The following is a 23206-nucleotide window of genomic DNA, read 5'->3' on the forward strand; positions in this document are numbered from 1 at the left end:
CAAGTTAATCAATGCTTTATCGAAACTGCGACTCCAAAAATATAATATCAAATGTATCGATGGAGGAAAGTAACACCAGATAAAAGATGAAATAATTACAGCAGGGTGAATAGGCAGTATCAATTCTTCATTTAGTTAAGTTATATCATATAAGAGAAATACAGATACCTATAATAGGCAGTGGGTACATAACTAGGAACGTGGGTAGACATTATAAACAGAATGAATCACACAGTTTAATCTTTACTCGTGGTAAAGGTTGTCATTTAAAACAATAGGAGTGGTACTGTTCGTATAATCGTCGCAACGTTTAGCTCACATCTCGAGCTCTTTTGTTTGTACAACAAATTTATACAATTTAAATGCACAGCTTCTTGCTTTTAAACCTTATCTGCGAACGTTTAGTTCGACTAGTGACTAATTTTTGTATCACTTTTGCCAAAGGATAACGTCACTGTAGAGTCCGAATGAATGAAAAGTTTTAATTACAAACATGTCCACCTCAAAAGGAAAAGGAACGTTTTTTGTTACAATATTTCGCTCCAAATACTTATCCTTCTTATACGATAAATAAAAAAAATCACCACATTGTCCATCATAAATTTTTTTATTATAATAAAAACAAACCTCATCGAAAATCACTTCGCACACCCGATAAAATTAAAGTACGTAAAAGGAAAAACTTGTCTTTATAATTAAACGAATTTAAAAGCGACAAGAAGATTTTTCCAGCTCTGGACGATGAAGAAAAACAAAAAGCTGAATTGCGTAATACCGTTCTCCAACTTAAATTCCGTTCAAGTTTAGCGGTAATGTGTTGATTCTATTAATCCCTAAAAACTTCGATTTTATGTTAAACGAAAAGGATACCGCTCGTTTCATCAGCCATCATTCTTTTAGAGATAAAAGTAAATACACTCAGACTCTTTTATCTTTCCTTTATGCTATTTATTTTTCACTTTTATAATTCCGTGTGTATCGTTTTCAGTATTAGATAGGTAAGTTGCCTAGTTTCTTGAAAACAATAGCATCGTTCTTTTTTCCTTTCTCTAGTAGGTACCTAATTTTTTTTTCCTGTTTGAGTTAGGTTTATGGTTTTTCAATTAAGTATTAGGTGATGTTAATAAACGTGTAAACAAGAAAATAATCAAAGGGGATTTTCTGTATTTTTACGTCGATAGAAGTTTAAGAAGAGAAATTATGTAGAACGAAAATGATGCTTGAGGGTCGTTCCAATGTTCAATTGTTGAGATTTTTGAGCTTGGGAGCGACGCGACGAGCTTTGAATATATATATATTTTTTTGAATGGGGGGGGGGTGGTGATCTCGATGAGAGATCCAGTTCTCAAAGCGCATTTGCAGGAGAAATACATAAGGGTGCTCGAAGTTTTGAGAAAAATAGGGATTTTGTAAAAATCGCGATTTTTTCCGCTCTCACCCCCTAAAGTCACGGACCTCGGGTGAGAAAATGATTCCCTATTTTTTATTTTTTCCATTTTGAAAAATTTGGGTTGCGGAGGGCCCCTAAATTTTCAAAAATTAAAAAAAAAACAATTGAAAGAAAAATTTTTAAAATTCCAAAATTTCGAGTTCCATTGTCTCTAAAAAGTCCCTTTTGAGTAAAACAGACTCTCATGACGATTTTAGCCCCCTCCCATGAAAACCAAGCTGACCCCACCAGAATAGCTGAAATTTTTGAATTGTTTTTTTTTCAAATTTTTGAAAATTGAGGAGCCCGCCCAACCCAAATTTTTCGAAAATGGAAAAAATAAAAAATAGGGAATTATTTTCTCACCAAAGAACACCACTTTGTGGGTTGGGAGGAGGAAAGACCAAAAACAACTAATTTTAGGACATCCCACATAATATTATATGAATTTCAGCTATTCTGGGGGTCAGCTTGGTTTTCATGGGAGGGGGCTGAAATCGTCATGAGAGTCTTTTTGTACTCAAAAAGGACCTTCTAGAGATGATGGAACTCAAAATTTTGAAATTTTATAAAATTTTCTTTGAATTGGTTTTTTTTTTAATTTTTGAAAATTGAGGGGCCCACCCCAGCCCGAATTTTTTGAAAATGGAAAAAATAAAAATAGGGTGACATAGTGCATCTTGCCTTCACGGCTTGGGGTGGTAATTATTTTAAGTACCTCCTGTACTGGAAGTACTCGGTAACGTGTAATTTATAGCTTAACATTAGGTCAATAACCTTTCCCACTCTCACGGCTATGGCAGCTTACATCAAAGGAATAATTTTGCGCCAAAAGTCCAACAAAAGTATGAATATGAATAGGGGTATTGTGGGGCTAAATCTTCATTTGATGTTGAACCTGCAGTAAAATGACGTCTTGTCATCTTAAATATATGTAGTGAATTGTCGTAGTTTTCTCCACAATCTATCAATGATAATTAAAAACCACCTTTGTGTGAATTAAAGTAATTTGTTTTTAATAATAATTTGATCCAATGATGGTTTATTAGTGGACTTTTTTACTTCTTTTAGTTAAGGATTCCATGCCGCTCTTAGTATTAGTAGTGAAGCCCCTGAAAGAATGGAGAACGTGAACAGTGTTCTGTGGGTGCTGAAATGCATTCACCTACCTAATTGACCAACCACATTGATTAATTGGTGAGGATAGGTAGGTACCTATCTAGAGGTATGGGTACTTCTCTAATTATTTATTTTGATGGTTTGATTACATAACTTAATTATCTAAGTATGTATTTAATAAGTTATTGGATATTGCACTTGTGGTGATTACACTTGAGTGAATCATCAAGAGTTAATATAATAGCTGCATAATATGTAGATACATATTTACTAGTCTAGTGATGTAATTATTCTGCCTTAATACGGATCTTAGGCAACTTCTTGTATTGAAAGGTTTAAGTTGTGCTTTCATATAAAAACGTATTAATAAATCCTTTAAATTGTTGTAAGGGTAAGGGCACCAATTATGGACCAATCCACAATATGGACCAGCGTCTGTTCTCATTGGTAATTAGCGCAATCTGTCAGGAAAAAATGTATGCCTATAGGGCAAAACGCGCATTTCAGGTTGCATACATGCGCCTTGTGAATGGTAGGCTAAACCTTACAAGTCTAGCTGTAAACAATGCAGTTCACCTCTACTTTTCAGCTCGTCTAGTCAATTTTCTCGAGGAAGACCTTTGAGGATTTCAAAAAATGTAGTACCGTTGGAAAGGGAACAAAATTCTCTACAATTTAGAGCCATAAAATAATGGGTTCCTTGAGATGGTTTAAAAGTTCTGCCGCCTCAAAGTTCAAAGTGGACAAAACAATATGTTAAATTGGCTACCATTTTTAACTCGTCAAGTCAATTTCCTCAAGGAAGACCTTTGAGGATTTCAAAAAATTTATTACCGTTGGAAAGGGGACAAAATTCTCTACAATTTATAGCCATTTTATAAGTTCTGCCACCTCAAAGTGCAAAGCTGACAGAACAATGAGTTGAATTTTGCCGCATTTTTCTGCTCCTTAAGTCAATTTCCTCAGGGAAACCCTTTGAAGATTTCAAAAAATTTATTACCGTTGGAAAGGGGACAAAATTCTTTACAATCTAGAGCCATAAAATAATGGGGTCCTTGAGATGGTTTAAAAGTTCTGTTGCCTCAAAGTGCAAAGTGAACAGAACAATATGTTGAATTGGCTACCTTTTTCAGCTCCTTGAGTGAATTTTCTCAAGGAAGACTTTTGCAAATTTCAAAAAATTTAATACCGTTGGAAAGGGGACAAAATTCTCTACAATTTAGAGCCAATAATGGGATCCTCAAGATGGTTTGAAAGTTTTGGCATATCAAAATGCAAAGTGGACAGAACAATCACTAGCTTGAAGCCTACAGAATGTAAGGGGAATCAAGATCCGCAACCACTTATACGCTGTGTGACATCAGAGCGTTTTGCCCTATGTATTTTTCACCAAAAAAACAAATGAGACAAAAATTACAACTGTAAAGTCAAAACTCGCTCAGAAATTTACAAAAAACTGTTTTGAGACACTGAAAAATTTTTTTAGTGTGTTTTTCAACTTTCATTCAAATATATATGTGGTGTAATTTTCTGAATGTCATTGATGTTTGTAATATCAAAAAAGGACGTAGTTTCTGCTGGAGTGATTAGTTTTTGCTAAAAATGAGGGTATGTGCAGAAATTTTTGGTGCAAAGTTTTTTTTTATGGGGTGCGCTAATATGGACCACCTGTGATATTGAATTTTTTACTTATTTTTTACAGCCACTGAAAAGAGGAATGCTTGAAATACAAATACTTTTTTTGTTCATTTCTATAAATAAATAATATGATGTTTTGGAATGTAAAAATATGTTTATTTTGAAATTCTTTAGGTGGTCCATATTAGGCGTCCAAAATTTTGAACTGTCAATTTGACACTCGTCACTCAACAATTCAAAAAAAAATATTCAAAATTAACCTGAACTGCTTAGAGTATGTTTTTTTGTTCATTTCTACAAAAAATATGACTTTTTGAAAAATGTGAAAGTATGTTTATTTTAAAATTTTATAAGTGGTCCATATTAGGTGTCCAAAATTTTGAACTGTCATTTTGACACTCATCACTTAACAATAAAAAAACATACTTAAAGTTGGTCTTTGCCCCTGAAGTTTTGTACAGTGTTAGTGGAAGGATGGAACTTCATTTTAAGCCTTTGTGGAGGTTTCTACCCACTATAGTTTTCAAGTGGTAATCCTCCAAAAAAAAGTGGTCCATATTTGGTGCCTCTACCCTTATCAAATAATTAATTCATTTTATTTCTTCACAGCAAACTATGTATATTTTGAATTAGTGGTTGGGTACAAGTCTCATGTTCTGAGCTATCTTGGCAACTTAATGAGAATAATTTCCACCCATAGGGAATTATTCACATTCTCACCACACCGTAAGGAAGGGATTCTTATCTCCCTCTCATTCCCAGTCGCATAAATTTAAACTACCTATATCAAGAGAATTATTTTCTCACCTGAGGTCACCACTTTAGGGGGTGGGAGCGGAAAAAATCCTAACTTCAAAAATAAGGACCACCCTAAGATGGGTGGCTAACTTGAAAACTACAAAAATAGCGTATTTGAAATTTTTTCCAGTTTGAAGATTCATAGGAGCTAATTTTCTTTGGAGATGTAGTAAAAATCAGTGTTTTCACTCTTTTAGGCGTCAAAAATTGGACGGAAAAGTTGGAAAATGATATTTGTACATAGGTATATGTTTCTCAAATAATTCAATTACAAAAGTGAATGCTAATAATAGTTCATTATAGTTTTTCAACAAATGGGCTGGTCTAGAAACTTTTAATAGGACTAATGTAATGCTTTTTTGAATAAGATACCTCTTTAAAAAATAGAACTGGTTCTGAATTCTTGAAAAACCTGTCAGATTCTTTCATAAATTACAACACTTGTAAGATTGTCAAATTTGGCAGCTGGAGATTTAGTCAAACCATCTTTTTAACAAGGATTTTTTCTTCAAACATCTTTTGCTGTTCCGGATTGGACCTTTTACCTTTTCCCCTTCTCTTAAGTAAGTTATCTTCGGATCTGCTTCTTCACTACGTAGTTTACCTTCTTTTTCTAACTGCGCTATCACCTTTGATAGATCTACCCTCGTAGTAATACAGCACACTACAATGATACAGGTATGCAATAATGTTAAAAAATTTGATGAACCTAGGCAGATGTTTCAAACTGCAGTTTGATAAGTATGTATGTAGAGGTCTATAATTAATATGTAGGTATCTAGTGATTATTACTTACTATTTACTGCTGAAATCAGTACCATTATAACTACCATCATTGATATTCTACATATAGGTATTTACAAGCATTTTTATTGAAAAATGACCAAATGTAGGTAGGTACCTCTTTATTAGAAAAAATTATAACAAACTCAATTTTTTACAAACAGAAATTATAACTATTTTATCATTGATATTCTACTGTTGAAATGTGTGTGGGAATAAATTGTTCATCCAATAAAATTTAAAGGACCATATTTAAAAACATTTTCATTGAAAATTATAAAATGATCAAAAATGTTATTATGTACCTAATACCTATACCTCTGACTACATGAAGCATGTGTTTCCAAAACGTAGGTACCAGAAATTGCACCTTAAATACGCATACTCTTTGAAAAAAATATTGATAAGAAATTCATGATACTTAGTACGAGTACAATTTGGAAATGTAGAAATGCAGCTAAATTGGCTGATTTTTTGATATGTTGTAGCCAAGACCCTTGGGCACAACATATCAAAAAATCAGCCATTTTGGGCCGCAACTTTATGTCAGATGGCCTTGCAACCTCAGAATCTCTGAAAATGGACTTAGTGCGTTTTGGAAACACATGCTTCATATACAGTGTGACACAAAAGTAGTGCTCAGTGGCTTTCATTTCTAAGTGGAAAGAGCCGGCGAGATGAATGAAGCGGCGCGGCGTTGGGTAGAAAAAAATAAGGGCTTTCAAAAGCGACCTTGAAAATTTCAGGCCCATGCACAGGGTATCCACAAATTGAAAAACCGGTTTGGTCAAAAAATTGAAACTGGTTCTTACTGGCGCGATGTATACTACTTATAGTGTAAGGCGACAAAAACGTGATAGGAATTTTTTTAAACCAGTTCAATAATTTGCAACCAGTTGAAAAAAAATACCTACCTGATTTTTAATAACTGGTTGCGAATTAATGAACCGGTTTCAAAATCCGATCAGCGAAAATGGTTCAATTTTTCACGCTCTACAACTTTTGTTTCAAGCTTTTTTCTCTATCTCCAATTTTTAGGTGATTGTGAAAAACTGGTTGCTAAATGTAAATGCGAACCAATGTACTGGTTTCAAAATTTGATTGACAAAATTGTGTAATTTTTCACACCCTACAACTTTTGTTTCAAGCTTTTTTCTCGATCTCCAATTTTTAGGTAACTTTTGATAACTGGTTGCAAATTAATGAACTGGTTTCAAAACCCGATCAGTGAAAATGGTTCAATTTTTCACACTGTACAACGTTTGTTTCAAGCTTTTTTCTCTATCACCAATTTTCAGGTGATTGTCAGAAACTGGTTGCTAAATGCTAACCAATGAACCCGGTTTCAAAATGTGATTAGACAGAATTGTGTAATTTTCCACGCTCTACAACTTTTGTTTCAAGCGTTTTTCCCTATCTGCAATTTTTTGGGTACTTTTTGTCAATTGGTTGCAAATTAATGAACTGGTTTCAAAAAATTCATACCCCGTTTTTGTCACCTTAGTGTGTAGAATACATTGCGCCAATAAAAACCAGTTTCAATTTTTTGACCAAACCGGTTTTTCAATTTTTTTGACCAAACCAGTTTTTCATTTTGTGGACACCCTTGACCCTGTTGGGCCTGAAATTTTCAAGGTCGCTTTTGAAAGCCCTTATCTTTTCCTTTTATGCCAAACTGTAAACATATGTTTTTCTGCCCCCCCAAGTTTTGCGTCTACCCCCTAGCAGTACTAATTTTACCAATTTACCAGTAAATAATTCAGAAACAACTTCCTAACAGTAACATTAGATAAGAAAAATTTAAAAAGTCTTAAGGAATTTCCAAAAAATTATTACTTAAAATTACCAGTAATTTACCAAAATAATACATTTTTTATTTTCACCAAAAATTACCAGTTATTTACCAGAAATAACTACATAATAATTTTGTTTACCAAAAATTACTAGTACTTTATTAAAAACTAGGTACTTACCAGTAAAGTAATTTTAAAATAAAAAAAAAATAAAATCTGTTTATTCTTGAAAACCCTGCCAGATTCTTTCATAAATTAAAAATTAAAATTCAATGTTGGGTGGCTAAAGGTTTATTTAAACCACCTTTTTAGAAAGTTTTTCATGTTTAAGACTCCTTCTGCTATTCCAGGTTGTTCTCTCTTTTCCCCTTCTTTTAAGTAAGGTACCTCCAATGTTGCTGGTAACTTTCTCTCTTCTTCATTTTGTAATCTAACTTCTTTTTCCAACTGTTCTGTTTTTGACGGTGTATCCCTTTCTGGTAATTTTCTCTCTTCTTCACGTGGTAGTTTACCTTCTTTAATAAACCATCTGTTTAGCCAGGTTTTCTTTTTCAAAACTTCTTCTACTTTTCCAGGTTGTTCTCTCTTTACCCCTTCTTCCAAGTGAGGCACCACCAATGTTGTTGGTATCAACTTTCTTTCTAAATCACTTTTTAATTGACGTGTTTTTTCTAAATGTTCCAGCTTCAACGTTGTATCACTTTCTAGTAATTTTCCTTCACTTTGTTGTTTATCTTCTTTTTTCAACTGTGTCATCTTCAATGCTGTATCCCTTTTTGACTGTTCTACTCGTATCTTCAACGTTGTATACTGTACTGGTGACTTTCCCACTTCTCCACCTTGTAGCTTACTGACTTTTTCCAACTGTTTCATCTTCAATGTTGTATACCTTTCTAGTGACTTTCCCTTTTCTTCACTTTGTAGTTTACCTTCTTTTTCTAACTGTTTTATCTTTGGAGTAATATACCATTCTAATAATTTTCCCTCTTCTTCACTTTGTTGTTTATCTTCTTTAGTAAACCATCTGTTTATCCAGGGATTCTTTTTCAAAACTTCTTCTGCTTTTCTGATTTGTTTTCTTATTCCTCCTTCTTTTAAGTGAGGTACCACCAATGTTGTTGGTATCAACTTTCTTTCTACATCACTTTGTAATTTACGTGTTTTTTCTGACTGTTCTAGCTTCAACGTTGTATGACTTTCTAGCAATTTTCCTTCACTATGTTGTTTACCTTCTTTTTCCAACTGTTTCATCTTCAATGTTGTATCCCTTTCTAGTAACTTTCCTTCTACCTTTTGTAGGTTAATTGGTTCTTGTGACTGTTCTACTTGTATCTTCAACGTTGTATACTGTACTGGTGAATTTCCCACTTCTCCATTTTGTAGTTTACTGACTTTTTCTGACTGCTTCATCTTTGATGTTGTATACCTTTCTGGTGACTTTCCCTTTTCTTCACTTTGTAGTTTACCTTCTTTTTCTAACCGTTTTATCTTTGGAGTAATATACCATTCTGATAATTTTCCCTCTTCTTCACTTTGTTGATTATCTTCTTTAGTAAACCATCTGTTTATCCAGGGATTCTTTTTCAAAACTTCTTCTGCTTTTCTGATTTGTTTTCTTATTCCTCCTTCTTTCAAGTGAGGTACCTCCACCAGTGTTGTTGGTAACATTTGCTCTACTTCACTTTTTAATTTACTTTCTTTTTCCAACTGTTCCAGCTTCAATGTTGTATGACTTTCTAGTAATGTTCTTTCACTTTGTTGTTTACCTTCTTTTTCCAACTGTTTCATCTTCAATGTTGTATCCATTTCTAGTAACTTTCCTTCTTCCTTTTGTAGGTTAATTGGTTTCTGTACTGGTGACTTTCCCTTTTCTGCACTTTGTACTTGACCTACTTTTTCTAACTGTTTCATCTTTGATGTTGTATACCTTTCTGGTGACGTTCCCTTTTCTTTGCTTTGTTGTTTATCTTCTTTTTCTAACTGTTTTATCTTTGGGGTAATATACCACTCTGATAATTTTCCCTCTTCTTCACTTTGTTGTTCATCTTCTTTAGTAAACCGTCTGTTTATCTGGGAATTCTTTTTCAAAACTTCTTCTGCTTTTCTGATTTGTTCGCTTATTCCTCCTTCTTTTAAGTGAGGTACCGCCACCAATGTTGTTGGTAACGTTTGCTCTACTTCACTTTTTAATTCATCTTCTTTAATAAACCATCTTTTCAGCCAGGGTTTCTTTTTCAAAATTTCTTCTATTTTTCTGAATTGTTCTCTTATTTTCCCTTCTTTCAAGTAAGGTATCTCTGATGTTGTTGGTAACTTTCTCTCTGCTTCACTTTGTAGTTCATCTTGTTTTTCCAAGTGTTTTATTTTTGAAGTTGTACCTCTGTGTAGTAACTTTTCTTCTTCTTTCCTTCGTAGGTTGCCTGGTTTTTCTGGCTGTCTAATCTTCAACGTTGTATCCCCTACTGGTGACTTTCCCTCTTGTTTACTTCTTAGTGTACCTTCTTTTTTCAACTGTGTTATCTTCAAAGTTGTGTACCTTTCTGGTGACTTTCCCTCAACTTTACTGCGTAGTGTACCTTTTTTTTCCAACTGTTTTATCTTCAAAGTTGTGTACCTTTCTGGTGACTTTCCCTCAACTTTACTTTGCAGTGTACCTTTTTTTTCCAACTGTTTTATCTTCAACGTTGTATGCCTTTCTAGTACCTTTTCTTCTTGTTCCCTTTGTACTTTACCTTGTGTTTGTAATTGTTCTATCTGCGAGGTTGTATCAGTTTCTGGTAACTTTGCCTCTTCCTCCGTTTGTAGTTTTAAAAATTTTCTCAACTGTTGTATTTTCTTTTCTACCATTGTCAATGTAAACTTATACTGTTCTAGTGGCTTCCATTTGTCCTCTTCTTCACTTTTTAGTTTACCTTGTTTTTCCAATATTTCTATCAGCAGTGATAAATCGCCCTGTGTAGTAGTACTGCACGCTAAAATAGTAAAATAATAGGCGTGCAATCATTTAGAAAAAAATTGTGAACCTAGATAGATAGTTATTTCAAACTGCAGTTTGATAAGTGTATTTAATAGGTACAAATTATGTATATAAAATATGTATGTAGCTAGTGCTTATTACTTACCATTTGCTGCTGAAATCACCACCATTATAATTATTATCATTGATAATCTACTGATATTTAAAAACATTTTTATTGAAAATTTGAATTGAAAATTGTAAATTAAATGATCAAAATATTGGAAAAAATTACAACAAACTCGATTTTTTACAGACAGAAATGAAATTATTGTAACTTGAGACTTGGATATAATCTATCATCAGATTAAGATTGAATTCAGCATTCTGTAGAGGAAATATTCTTTAATAAAATTTCTTATTAAGTATCTGGTGTTAGATTAGATAGGTAGACATATCAGTAATTTGATAGCAAAAAATATCAGTGATAAGACATCCTTTTGAAGAGCCGGAAGAGGTGGGTACTTATTGAGGTAGGGGAAAACTGAATTTTCAGTTTGATAAATATAAAATTGAGTTGAAAGAAACACAAAATCACGAAGTGAGGTAGGTAGTCCTTTTATAATACATCACGTGGAGCAAACCACATCCTCCATAAACGAAATTTCAGACGTGAAAATTCATTTTTGTATTTTTGGCAAATAATTCCACATTTTTTTTTATTCTTTTGCAACCCTATTTAAATTCTATTTATAACTTTGAAGAACCAGATGAGGAAAAAAAATGTTTCTGGTGATATTTGTTTGTAATAATTTTTCTAATCTTGAAAATAAATAAGTACAAAACAATTTGTTTGTATAGTACAGCCATTTTAGCAAAAATTTTTAATCGAACATCAGAAAAATTAGGGGAAAGCTGAATTTCACATTATTTGTTCAGATTGGCCTCTAAAACAACCCATCATAAGTTGCATCCCGCAACTTGAGCACTACCCCCGCAAGAGGTCATTAACCTTTGCCGATACAGGTTTTTCGGGTGTATCGCCGACATGATGGGTCCGAGAGGAGAAATGTTCAAACAAAAATTGTTCTACGCTAAATTTACTACCAGCGTGACCAGTTCGGCTTTTCCCAAAATGGCGATTTCACCCTTATTAAGGAGGGGGTAAAGTTGTCAATTTTATGAAAATTGTTTTTAAAAATGAAAATCAACAATTTAAAACGTGAACTCGATTCACGGTAGACCCGAAAATATGTTGACGAAAGTTGCACACTGCAACTTGTCTGCCACCCCCGCAAGAGGTCATTAACCTTTGTCAATCTACGTTTTTCGGCTATATCGCCGAAATTAAGGGTTGGAGATATGTGATTGAACTAAAATTTGAACTAGAAGGATGAAATTTGCGATATATCCTATTTTCAACCTGCCAAATCGATTAGAAATTGATTCAAACCATTTTGAGCAGTTCTGGAGCCTCTAGCAGATTTTTGAAACTTGAAATTTCCGCAAAATTTCATTTCAACACGCTAGGGAGTCGACTGCCAGTAGATTTCAAGTCATTTTGGAGCCTCCAGTGACTTTTTGGAAATTACTGGAGCCTCCAGCAGATATTTCAATGCTCGAAATTTCCATAAAAATTTACCAACAGAGTTGCAAATCCAAAATTCACTCTGTACTCCAATTTTAATGCGCTATCAAGTCGACTGCAGATTGGTTCATGTCATTTTGGAGCCTTCAGCGACTTTTTAAAAATTCCTAAAGCTTGCAACAAATTTTAGAAACTTAAAATTTTATAAAAAACAGTTGGAAAGCTGAAATTTACTCTATAAACTAATCTTACCTACACTATGAAGTCGACTACCGGTAGATTTCAAGTCGTTTTGGAGCCTCCAGCGACTTTTTGGAAATTACCGGAGCCTCCAGTAGATTTTTCAATGTTCAAAATTTCCATAAAAATTTACCAACAGAGTTGGAAATCCAAAATTCACTCTGTACTCCAATTTTAATGCGCTATCAAGTCGACTGCAGATTGGTTCAAGTCATTTTGGAGCCTCCAGCGACTTTTCAAAAATTCCTAAAGCTTGCAACAAATTTTTGAAACTTAAAATTTTATAAAAAACAGTTGGAAAGCTGAAATTTACTCTATAAACTAATTTTAATACACTATGAAGTCGACTACCGGTAGATTTCAAGTCGTTTTGGAGCCTCCAGCGACTTTTTGGAAATTACCGGAGCCTCCAGTAGATTTTTCAATGCTCAAAATTTCCATAAAATTTTACCAAACAAAGACAGCCTATTTTTGACATTATTATGAGTTGGATCCCAGGCAGTTTCAATCCGTTTTAAAGCCTCCAGAAAATTTTTAGAAACTTTTGTTTTTCAAAAAATGTCACAAAGTCTATCAGAATTTACTTTTGGCTTTCCAAATCCATTTGATGAAATTTTGTAGAAATTGCAAGTTTCAAAAATTTACGGGAGGCTCTAGTAATTTCCAAAAACTCGCTGACGTCTACGAAACAACTTGAAATCTACTTGCAGTCGACTTCATAGCGTATTAAAATTAGTTTACGGAATGAATTTCAGCTTTTCAATTCCATTTGATGAAATTTTGTAGAAATTTCAAGTTTCAAATATCTACTGGAGGCTCCAAAAAGTCGCTGGTGACCACAAAAAGACTCAAACCCACCAGCAGTCGACTTAATAGCGTATATAAATTGGATTGCAGCGACAATTTCCGCTTCCCAACTTCATTTGATGACATTTTGTGGGATTTTCAAGTTTCAAAAATGTGCTGGAGAGTCCAGAATTCCTCAAAATGGTTTGAAATCGTTTCCAATCGATTTGGCAGGTTGAAAATAGCGTATATCCCAAATTTCAGCTTTCTAGGTTAATTTGGTAAAATTTTGATTTTTTCCCCTCATTTTTGAGCTAAATTTGATTTTCAAAAATTCACCAAAAATCGAAAAATATATTTAAACTGAACTGGTCTATAGGAAATTTGACGTAGAATAAATTTAGTTCAATCACTTTTTTCCCTCCGACCACCCTTAATTTCGGCGATATAGCCGAAAAACGTAGATTGACAAAGGTTAATGACCTCTTGCGGGTTGAAAAGTCGCTGGAGGCTCCAAAATGACTTGAACCAATCTGCAGTCGACTTGATAGCGTATTAAAATTGGAGTACAGAGTAAATTTTGGATTTCCAACTCTGTTGGTAAATTTTTATGGAAATTTCGAGCATTGAAATATCTGCTGGAGGCTCCAGTAATTTCCAAAAAGTCACTGGAGGCTCCAAAATGACTTGAAATCTACTGGCAGTCGATTCCCTAGCGTGTTGAAATGAAATTTTGTGGAAATTTCAGGTTTCAAAAATCTGCTGGACGCTCCAGAAATGCTCAAAATGGTTTGAAACAATTTCTAATCGATTTGGCAGGTTGAAAATAGGATATATCCCAAATTGCATCCTTCTAGGTCAAATTTTAGTTCAATCACATATCTCGGACCCTTAATTTCGGCGATATAGCCGAAAAACGTAGATTGACAAAGGTTAATGACCTCTTGCGGGGGGTGGCAGACAAGTTGCAGTGTGCAACTTTCGTCAACATATTTTCGGGTCTACCGTGAATCGAGTTCACGTTTTAAATTGTCAATTTTCATTTTTTAAAACAATTTTCATAAAATTAACAACTTTACCACCTCCTTAGTAAGGGTGAAATCGCCATTTTGAGAAAAGCTGAACTGGTCATTCTGATAGGAAATTTTGCGTAGAACAATTTTTGTTTGAACATATTTCCTCTCGGATCCTTCATCTCGGCGATACAGCCGAAAAACCTGTATCGGCAAAGGTTAATGACCTCTTGCGAAGGTAGCGGTCAAGTTGCGGGGTGCAACTTTTGATGGGTTGTTTTAGAGACCAATCTGAACAAATGATGAGAAATTCAGCTTTCCCCCAAAATAAGTGCTTTCAAAAGCGACTTTGAAAATTTCAGGCCCATAGCACAGAGTGTCCACAAATTGAAAAACCGGTTTGGTCAAAAAATTCAGTCTGGTTTTTTTTTTTCCCATGTCCCATGTATTCCACACTTTTAGGGTTTAGGCTACGAGAAAGTGATATGAATTTTTTGAAACCGGTTTATTAATTTGCAACCAGTTGATAAAAAATAGGTACCTAAAATTGTAGTTAGAGAAAAGTTGTAGATAGCCCAGTCAAATAGCAGAAAAAAATAGGTGAACCCAAACATTATTGCGATCAAAGGTTTTTTTGGTGAATATCGTCTAGGGTGGTATGCTGAACAACATACTAAAAGTCCCCGCCCCTACCCCACGAGCGAACCCCCCCCCCACAATGGATCAAAGCCCCCCAAAATCAGTTTTTCGTCAAGAACTCCTGAAATATTGAATTTTGAGTAAAATGAGCTTAGTGATCATTTCATCTCCTCTCCAATACCTATCAAATGAGCTATCGACCAACTCCCTAGCCTCAAGGGGGGTGGCACTACAACCCCTCAAAGTGACGTGATTTTAATAATTTTACATTTTATGACATGGGACTTGTAACCTGTTCTAATTGATAAAATGAAGTCAAACTTGGGGAATGGGATTCTTTTGGGAGCTAGAGTTGACCTCTGGAGTGGGGAGGGTCAAAGTTGAAAATTACAGAAAGGTCATTTTTTTGGAGGGGCATAACATAGACAGTATTCCCATTGTGATCAACATATCCAAATTTCAGCTTTCTAGGTCATCCCTACTCCTTTTAAGATGGAAAAACCCGAAAATAGGGGCAAAATAAGAGGATTTTCACCTTAATTCCGCTTTAAATGGGTTGGGGATGACCTAGGAAGCAGAAATTTGAATATGTTGATCACACCAAAAATTCATATCCCGTTTTTATTGCCTTAGTGTGTAGAATACATTGCACCAATAAAAACTGGTTTCAATTTTTTGACCAAACCGGTTTTTCAATTTGTGGACACCCTGTGCATGGGCCTGAAATTTTCAAGGGTCGCTTTTGAAAGTCCTTATTTTTTTCCCACTCAACACCACTTCATTCATCTCACAAACTCTCCCCACTTGGAAATAAAAGCCACCAAGCACTACTTTTGTGTCATACTGTACCTTATAGTCAACGCCTTTTCTGCCTACTACCTACTTTTTGGAAAAAATTACAACAAACTCGTTTTTTTCAGACAGACCATATGTTCTTCTGACCCTCCCAAGTTTTGTGCCTACCCCCTAGCAGTATAAGTTTTACCAGTAAATAATTCAGAAACAACTTTCCGACATTAAAAAAAATATAAAAAATATTGTGCAGTGCTCAAGGTTAACCAACTTTTCCCTAGCTGACTAATGCATTTGATTTGGTAATTTACCAAAATAATTAACAAGGAATTTCCAAAAAATATTACTCAAAATTACCGGTAATTTAACAAAATACGTTTTTCACCAAAAATTACTAGTAATTTACCAAAAACTAGGTACCAGTAAATTTTGAAAAAAAAAAAAAAAAAAAAAAATAGAACCAGTTTTAAATTCTTGAAAACTTTGCCAGATTCTTTAATAAATTAAAAATTAAAACACAATGTTGGGCTGGCCACTAAAGGTTTATTTAAACCATCTTTTTAGAAAGTTTTTCATGTGCAAGACTCCTTCTGCTATTCCAGGTAGTTCTATCTTTTCCCCTTCTTTCAAGTAAGGTACCTCCAATGTTGTTGGTAACTTTCTCTCTTCTTTGTTTTGTAATTTACCTTCTTTTCCTAACTGTTCTATCTTCAACGTTGCATCACTTTCTGGTAATATCCCCTCTTCTTCACCTGGTAGTTTACCTTCTTTAATAAACCATCTGTTTAGCCAGGATTTCTTTTTCAAAACTTCTTCTGCTTTTCCAGGCTGTTCTCTCTTTTCCCCTTCTTCTAAGTAAGGTACCTCCAACATTGTCGGTAACTTTCTCTCTTCTTCGTTTTGTAATTTACCTTCTTTTCCTAACTGTTCTATCTTCAACGTTGCATCCCTTTCTGGTAATTTTCCATCTTCTTCATGTGGTAGTTTACCTTCTTTAATAAACCATCTTTTTGGCCAGGTTTTCTTTATCAAAACTTCTTCTGCTTTTCCAGGTTGTTCTCTCTTTACCCCTTCTTCCGAGTAAGGTACCACCAATGTTGTTGGTATAAACTTTCTTTCTACATCACTTTGTAATTTATGTGTTTTTTCTGGCTGTTCTAGCTTCAACGTTGTATGACTTTCTAGTAATTTTCTTTCAATTTGTTGTTTATCTTCTTTAGTAAACCAACTGTTTATCTGTTGATTCTTTTTCCAAAGTTCTTCTGCTTTTCTGTTCTTTTTCAAAACTTCTTCTGCTTTTCTGTGCTTTTTCAAAACTTCTTCTGCTTTTCTGATTTGTTCTCTTATACCTCCTTCTTTTAAGTGAGATACCTCCATCAATGTTGTTGGTAACGTTTGCTCTTCTTCACTTTTTAATTCATCTTCTTTAATAAACCATCTTTTCAGCCAGGGTTTCTTTTTCAAAATTTCTTCAATTTTTCTGAATTGTTCTCTTATTTTCCCTTCTATCAAGTAAGGTATCTCAGGTATCTCTGATGTTGTTGGTAACTTTCTCTCTGCTTCACTTTTTAGTTCATCTTGCTTTTCCAATTGTTTTATTTTTGAAGTTGTATCTCTCACTAGCAACTTTTCTTCTTCCTTCCTTCGTAGGTTGCCTGGTTTTTCTGGCTGTCTAATCTTCAATGTTGTATCCCATACTAGTGACTTTCCCTCTTGTTTACTTCTCAGTGTACCTTTTTTTTCAAACTGTTTCATCTTCAAAGTTGTGTACCTTTCTGGTAACTTTCCCTCAACTTTACTTCGTAGTGTACCTTTTTTTTCCAACTGTTTTATCTTCAAAGTTGTGTACCTTTCTAGTGACTTTCCCTCTTGTTTACTTTGTAGTGTACCTTCTTTTCCCAATTGTTTCATCTTCAACGTTGTATGGCTTTCTAGTACCTTTCCTTCTTCTTCCCTCAACTGTTTTATCTTCAAAGTTGTGTACCTTTCTGGTGACTTTCCCTCGACTTTACTTCGTAGTGTACCTTCTTTTCCCAACTGTTTCATCTTCAACGTTGTATGGCTTTCTAGTACCTTTCCTTCTTCTTCCCTTTGTAGTGTACCTTGTGTTTCTAATTGTTCTATCTGCGACGTTGTATCAGTTTCTGGTAACTTGGCCTCTTCCTCCATTTGTAGTTTTGAATATTTTCTCAACGGTTGTATTTTCTTTTCTATCATTGTCAATGTATTCTTATACTTTTCTAGTGGCTTCCATTCGCCCCCTTCTTCACTTTTTAGTTTACTTTGTTTTTCCAATGTTTCTATCAGCTGTGATAAATCGCCCTGTGTAGTAGTACTGCACACTAAAATAGTAAAATAATAGGTGTGCAATCATTTAAAAAAATTGTGAACCTAGGTAGGTAGATATGTATTATTTCAAACTGCAGTTTGATAAGTGTATTTAATAGGTACAAATGATGTATATAAAATACTAGGGGGCAGTGCTTTTTACTTACCATTTACTGCTGAAATCGCCACCATTATAACTATTATCATTGATAATCTACTGATATTTAAAAACATTTTTATTGAAAATTTTGAATTAAAAATTGTAAAATGATCAAAATATTGGAAAAAATTACAACAAACTCGATTTTTTACTGACAGAAATGAAGTTATTGTTATTTGAGACTTGGATATAATCTATCATCAGATTAAGATTGAATTCAGCATTCTGTAGAGGAAATATTCTTAAAGAGAATTTCTTATTAAGTATCTGGTGTTAGATTAGATAGGTAGACATATCAATAATTTGATAGCAAAAAGTATCAGTGATAAGACATCACTTTCGAAGAGGCAGGTAGGTAGCTAGGTACCTATTGCGGTAGGGGAAAACTGAATTTGAGTTTGATAAATATAAAATTGAGTTGAAAGGAACACAAAATCACCAAGTGAGGCAATCCTTTTGTAATACATCAACATCACGTTGAGCAAATCATATCCTCCATAACCAAAATTTCAGACGCAAAAATTCATTTTTGTATTTTTGGCAAATAATTTCACATTTTTTTTTCATTCATTCTGCAACCTTATTTAAATTTTATTTATTGCGATCCACCTCAGAGTAATGTCAAAAATGGGGTATCTCTGTTTGGTAAAATTTTATGGAAGTTTTGAGCATTGAAAAATCTGCTGGAGGCTTCGGTAATTTCTAAAAAGTCGCTGGAGGCTCCAAAACGACTTGAAATCTACGAGTAGTCGACTTCATAGCATATTGAAATTAGATTAAAGGGTAAATTTTAGCTTTGCAACTGTTTCTTATGAAATTTTAAAATTCTAAAATCTGTTGGAGGCTCTAAGAATTTTCAAAAAGTTGCTGGAGGCTCCAAAATGACTTGAACCAACCTGCAGTCGACTTGATAGCGCATTGAAATTGAAGTACAGGGTGAACTTTGGATTTCCAACTCTGTTTGGTAAATTTTTACGGAAATTTCGGGCATTGAAATATCTGCTGGAGGCTCCAGTAATTTCCAAAAAGTCTCTGGAGGCTCTAAAACGACTTGAAAGCTACTAGCAGTCGACTCCCTAGCGTATTGAAATTAGTTTACAGAATGAATGTTAGCTTTCCAACTGCTTTTGATGAAATTTTGTGGGAATTTTAAGTTTCAAAAATCTGCTGGAGGCTCCAGAACTGCTTAAAATGGTTTGAAATAGTTTCTGATCGATTTGGCAGGTCCAGGTCGACAATAGGATACTCGCGTACTTATTCCAAATTTCATCCTTCTAAATCAATTTGGTAAAATTTTGATATTTTTCTCATGTTTGGCCTTTTGATTCTCAAAAATTTACCAAAAATGGAAAAATACACTTTTGCACTGGAAATTTCGACTGTTGATGAATTTTTGCATGTTCTTTCGATCTAGCTTTGTCTAGCCGAATAACGTAGATTGACAAAGGTTAATGACCTTTTGCGGGGGTTGCAGACATGTAGCGGTGTGCAACATTGGTCAAAATATTTGGAGTCTACTGTGAATCAAATTCACGTTTTTATTGTCGATTTTCATTTTTTAATACAATTTTCATAAAATTAACAACTTTATCCCCTCCTTAGTAATGGTGAAATCGCCATTTTGAGAAAAGCTGAACTGGTCATGCTGATAGGAAATTTTGCGTAGAACAATTTTTGTTCGAAAATTTTTCCTCTCGGACTCTTCATTTCGGTGATATAGCCGAAAAACCTGTATCGGCAAAGGTTAATGACCTCTTGCGGGAGTAGCGGTCAAAGTTGCGTGGTGCAACTTTTTATGGGTTGTTTTAGAGACCAATCTGAACGAATAATGTGAAATTTAGCTTTCCCCCAATTTTTTCGAGGTTCGACTAAAAATTTTGCTAAAAAATGACTGTATTAAAACATCATCTGATAAGAAATGTCGATGAGTTTCTAAACACAGAATGTTCCAATTAGGTACATAATTACGTATCATACACGTTGATTTATGCAATCAAGTGTATAAAAATTTACATGCATTCTCGTATTTCCTTCTGTCTTTACTCGCCTTATCCTTTTCATATTTGTAAATATTCGAAATAACTCAAAAATACAAACGCTCAATTGAAATGAAAACATTTAATTTTCGTCAGAGCATACCTTCGTCGACATACATACCAATACCTACCGGTTGAAAAAATTCGGTAAGTATTGAGTACACAATATAAATAGTTTTAATAAGTAGCAGTAGTAATAATAATAACAGTAACGATAATACAGTAGTAGTAGTAGAAGTAGTAGTAGTAGTAGTAGTACAGAATGAATAAATAGATAAGACGAATACATAAATAAATAAAATAAAATAGAAAAATGTTCGATCCTTTTTTCTTTTTCTTTTTTTTTTTTTGAAAAAAAAACAAACAAATATAGTTTTTTTATTTTTTTAAACGGATGTCGAAGCTGAAATGATTCACAAAAATAGGTACGTTTTTTTTTTAAAAACAAATTTTTATTATATTATTACTTATAACTTAGTACGATTACACATACCGGTCCTAAACAGAAATACACAGCCCTACTTACAACATTAATAAAAATTATTATTTCGTCGAGTTCGCTATTTTAAAACATAATAAATATCTACAAATGGTAATCATAATCATAATGAGAGAATAAAATATAACAACATAAAATAGGTACATTTATTATACACCTACTGGATGGAAGAATTGCTTTTTTTTTAATATGGTCGAAATTAAAAACAACAACAATAAAATCATACGTATAAAAAAAATTAAAATTTTTCGATTCAATATATACGTCGCAGTACGATTGGTTTTTTTCAAAAAATCAGATAGACAACTACATAAAACGTGAAGCGAGTACGAATAATAATGGAAAATGACGAAAAAAAACAAAAAAAAAAAATTGAAAAAAAAGAGAAAGTAAAATAGGAAGAATGACAGAGAAATTATTCATAGCTGAAATTTAGCCTCAAAATAGGTATATGTAGTGATCGATTGGACTAGAAAATTTATGCTAAGTGATATTTTATTAATACTGGGATATGACTTGGGAATATCAACAGAAAGTTTATACTAACTAATATGTTTGTAAATAATTAACAAGGTATCACATCGAATAGATAATATACTGTAACCTATTCAGTTTTTTTCCATTTTTTTTTTACACACTGAAACACGACGATTGAAAATTACATTTTATAGATTCTGCATTTTAGGTAGGTAATCTAAGGTATTTAAAATTGAAAATAAAATTAAATAACGTAAAAAATTATAACCACCTTGGTAACTAGGTGCTTGAAAATGCATTTAAAAACGTAGCACACACAGAATAATAACTGAACCTTATAAAAAAAAATAAACAAAAACAAACAAAAAAACAACTATTTCGAATTATGTGTTTGCATTTCGTTATTAAAAATCTTGTCAAAGGGTGATGAATTTTTATACTCTTGTAAGCTTTCGTATAATGATATGTACTAGCGATTAGTTCGCTTATTCGTAAGTATAGGTAAATATGTATTATCGATGATATCGGTCCGCGCAAATACTCGTATATTATTTAAAATATTAATAGGCATCCGTTTGAAATCATATAAGTATATAAAAAAAATATATATACCAACGTTGTTTTGGCAATATTAGTAGTACGAATTGGAGAAATAAAAATGAACGGAAGAAGACGAAAAAAAATATATAAAAATAAAAACTATTCAAATATATAGGTATACCATATATCAAAGATGATACATAATTACGAGTAAGTACATACATACCTTCGTTATACCCACGATAATGCATTATAGTAAATTATGGCAGTTTCATGGAAAATTCTAACCGCGATGTACATTTGTATATATCACATTTTACAAAAAAGAAAAAAAAAATTACAAATTCTCTTACATCTTATTGGAATATTACAAAAATTAATAAAATAAACAAACAAATACGTAGTAAAAATAATAACGACAATACACGGTACGAGCACGATATTACGTGAATTTATTTATTTTTTTCATCGGCGATTGGCCTAACTGCCTGAAACAATTAAAAAAAAAAAAAATCGTTCGATATTTTCGTATATATTTAATGAACATATATAAGCTACGGTTTTTTTTTCTTCGTCGCTGTTGAAACAAAACAAAAATTAAGTCATGGATAAAAAAAGAGACAGAGATAAGTATATTATTACTTAGTTCGCAAGTATAACATACGTTATCCGGGTAAAAAGATTTTATTTAAAATTTACCTACTCGATCTATATATGATCGTAAAAAGCTGTGTTGAGTTATTACTCAGATTTTAGATTCTATAAAAAAATGGTGATTGGCCAAAAGTTGCTCAAGCTTTGGTATAATAATAAGCGAGGAATAATTTTAATTTTGAAAAATTTCAACGCCAACTTTTGTTTGAAATAAAGCGTAAGGACTAAGTAGTTTCGAGAATAAATAAAATTGCAAAAATTATTATTTTTTGATCCCATAAAAGGTGATTCACGACGATTGGTAGGTAAATTTTATATAAAAATTCTTCGTTATAGGTAGTTATAAGGTACACAGTTTGAGATTTTTTTAAAATTTTAATAAAATAAAAATTAACGTAATCGAAAACCCTAAACAAATTTAAACATCAGTCTCAATATGAAAATTATTTCTATTGGTGTTGAGCTTTTGGTTGCAAATACTGATTCTGTTCAGTTGTGGGGCAGTGGTGCACGGTACGTCTTCCGCGTGTATTAAAACAACTTCTTGTCCCAATTTGGAGAAAGATCTTTCGACAGATCTCTCCATCGATCGTTCAACTGAACCTTCATCTGCCATATCAGAATGTTGCTGTTGATCTATCACTGAAAATAAAAAATATTCGATTATTTATATCTATAGACTATAATCCGTACACGAAAAAGTGCTCTAGAAGTTGATTTTGTATTTTTTTTTCGGGGACCAAAAAAAAGCGCTGCCAAAATGAAGGTACTACCTGCCCCATTTGGAAAAGTGCAATTTCGAAATTTTTACCCCGCACAACGAGGGGGTGGACCTTCAAAAAGGTGATTTTGGGGACATGGTCGGGACCGAAAAAACTCGACGGGGTTGTGTTGGGGGACTCCTCCCGATACCAAATATGTAATTTTTTTCCGTGAAG

General features: G+C 33.3%; 3 protein-coding genes across 11 annotated transcripts in view; all 3 read right to left on the reverse strand.

Annotated features, from left to right (window-relative positions):
• Nucleotides 1–106: 106 nt before the first annotated feature.
• Nucleotides 107–11769, reverse strand: LOC135839475 (trichohyalin-like). Of its 2 annotated transcripts, none has more exons than XR_010557604.1 (2): nt 10683–11769; nt 107–5648 (listed from the first exon to the last, which is right to left on the reverse strand). XR_010557604.1 is itself a non-coding variant. In XM_065355509.1 (2 exons), the coding sequence occupies exons 1-2, from the start codon at nt 10747–10749 to the stop codon at nt 7852–7854; spliced, it is 2748 nt and encodes a 915-aa protein (XP_065211581.1). In that variant the 5' UTR covers nt 10750–11500; the 3' UTR covers nt 5679–7851. The 2 variants fall into 2 exon arrangements, 1 of the variants encoding a protein (XP_065211581.1); XM_065355509.1 differs by lacking the exon at nt 107–5648 and adding an exon at nt 5679–10532 and having other exon boundaries at nt 10683–11500.
• A 3124-nt stretch (nt 11770–14893) lies between these two features.
• On the reverse strand, nt 14894–18284 carry LOC135839477 (golgin subfamily A member 6-like protein 22). The gene is made up of 2 exons (XM_065355513.1): nt 18070–18284; nt 14894–17916 (listed from the first exon to the last, which is right to left on the reverse strand). The coding sequence occupies exons 1-2, from the start codon at nt 18134–18136 to the stop codon at nt 16118–16120; spliced, it is 1866 nt and encodes a 621-aa protein (XP_065211585.1). The 5' UTR covers nt 18137–18284; the 3' UTR covers nt 14894–16117.
• A 1881-nt stretch (nt 18285–20165) lies between these two features.
• The window catches only part of shaker (Potassium voltage-gated channel protein Shaker), a 113869-nt gene continuing 110828 nt past the window's right edge, over nt 20166–23206 (reverse strand). For 7 of the 8 annotated variants that reach the window (XM_065355515.1, XM_065355514.1, XM_065355516.1 and 4 more), the window contains one exon: nt 20166–22910. In XM_065355515.1, the coding sequence (XP_065211587.1) occupies nt 22687–22910 (224 nt within the window). In that variant the 3' untranslated portion in view covers nt 20166–22686. The remainder of the gene's footprint in view (nt 22911–23206) is intronic. The other variant, XM_065355523.1, reaches the window with a different exon arrangement.

This window comes from Planococcus citri, chromosome 3 (assembly GCF_950023065.1).
Source record: "Planococcus citri chromosome 3, ihPlaCitr1.1, whole genome shotgun sequence".
In the NCBI taxonomy this organism is placed as follows: Eukaryota; Metazoa; Arthropoda; class Insecta; order Hemiptera; family Pseudococcidae; genus Planococcus; species Planococcus citri.

Bases quoted from the DNA above. Each gene is read 5' to 3' on its own strand.
- LOC135839475 (XM_065355509.1), bottom strand. From the start codon at position 10,749: ATGTTTTTAAATATCAGTAGATTATCAATGATAATAATTATAATGGTG. The intron at 10,533-10,682 runs GTAAGTAATAAG...TTACTATTTTAG, and splicing joins GGTGATTTCAGCAGCAAATG to CGTGCAGTACTACTACACAG.
- LOC135839477 (XM_065355513.1), bottom strand. From the start codon at position 18,136: ATGTTTTTAAATATCAGTAGATTATCAATGATAATAGTTATAATGGTG. The intron at 17,917-18,069 runs GTAAGTAAAAAG...TTACTATTTTAG, and splicing joins GGCGATTTCAGCAGTAAATG to TGTGCAGTACTACTACACAG.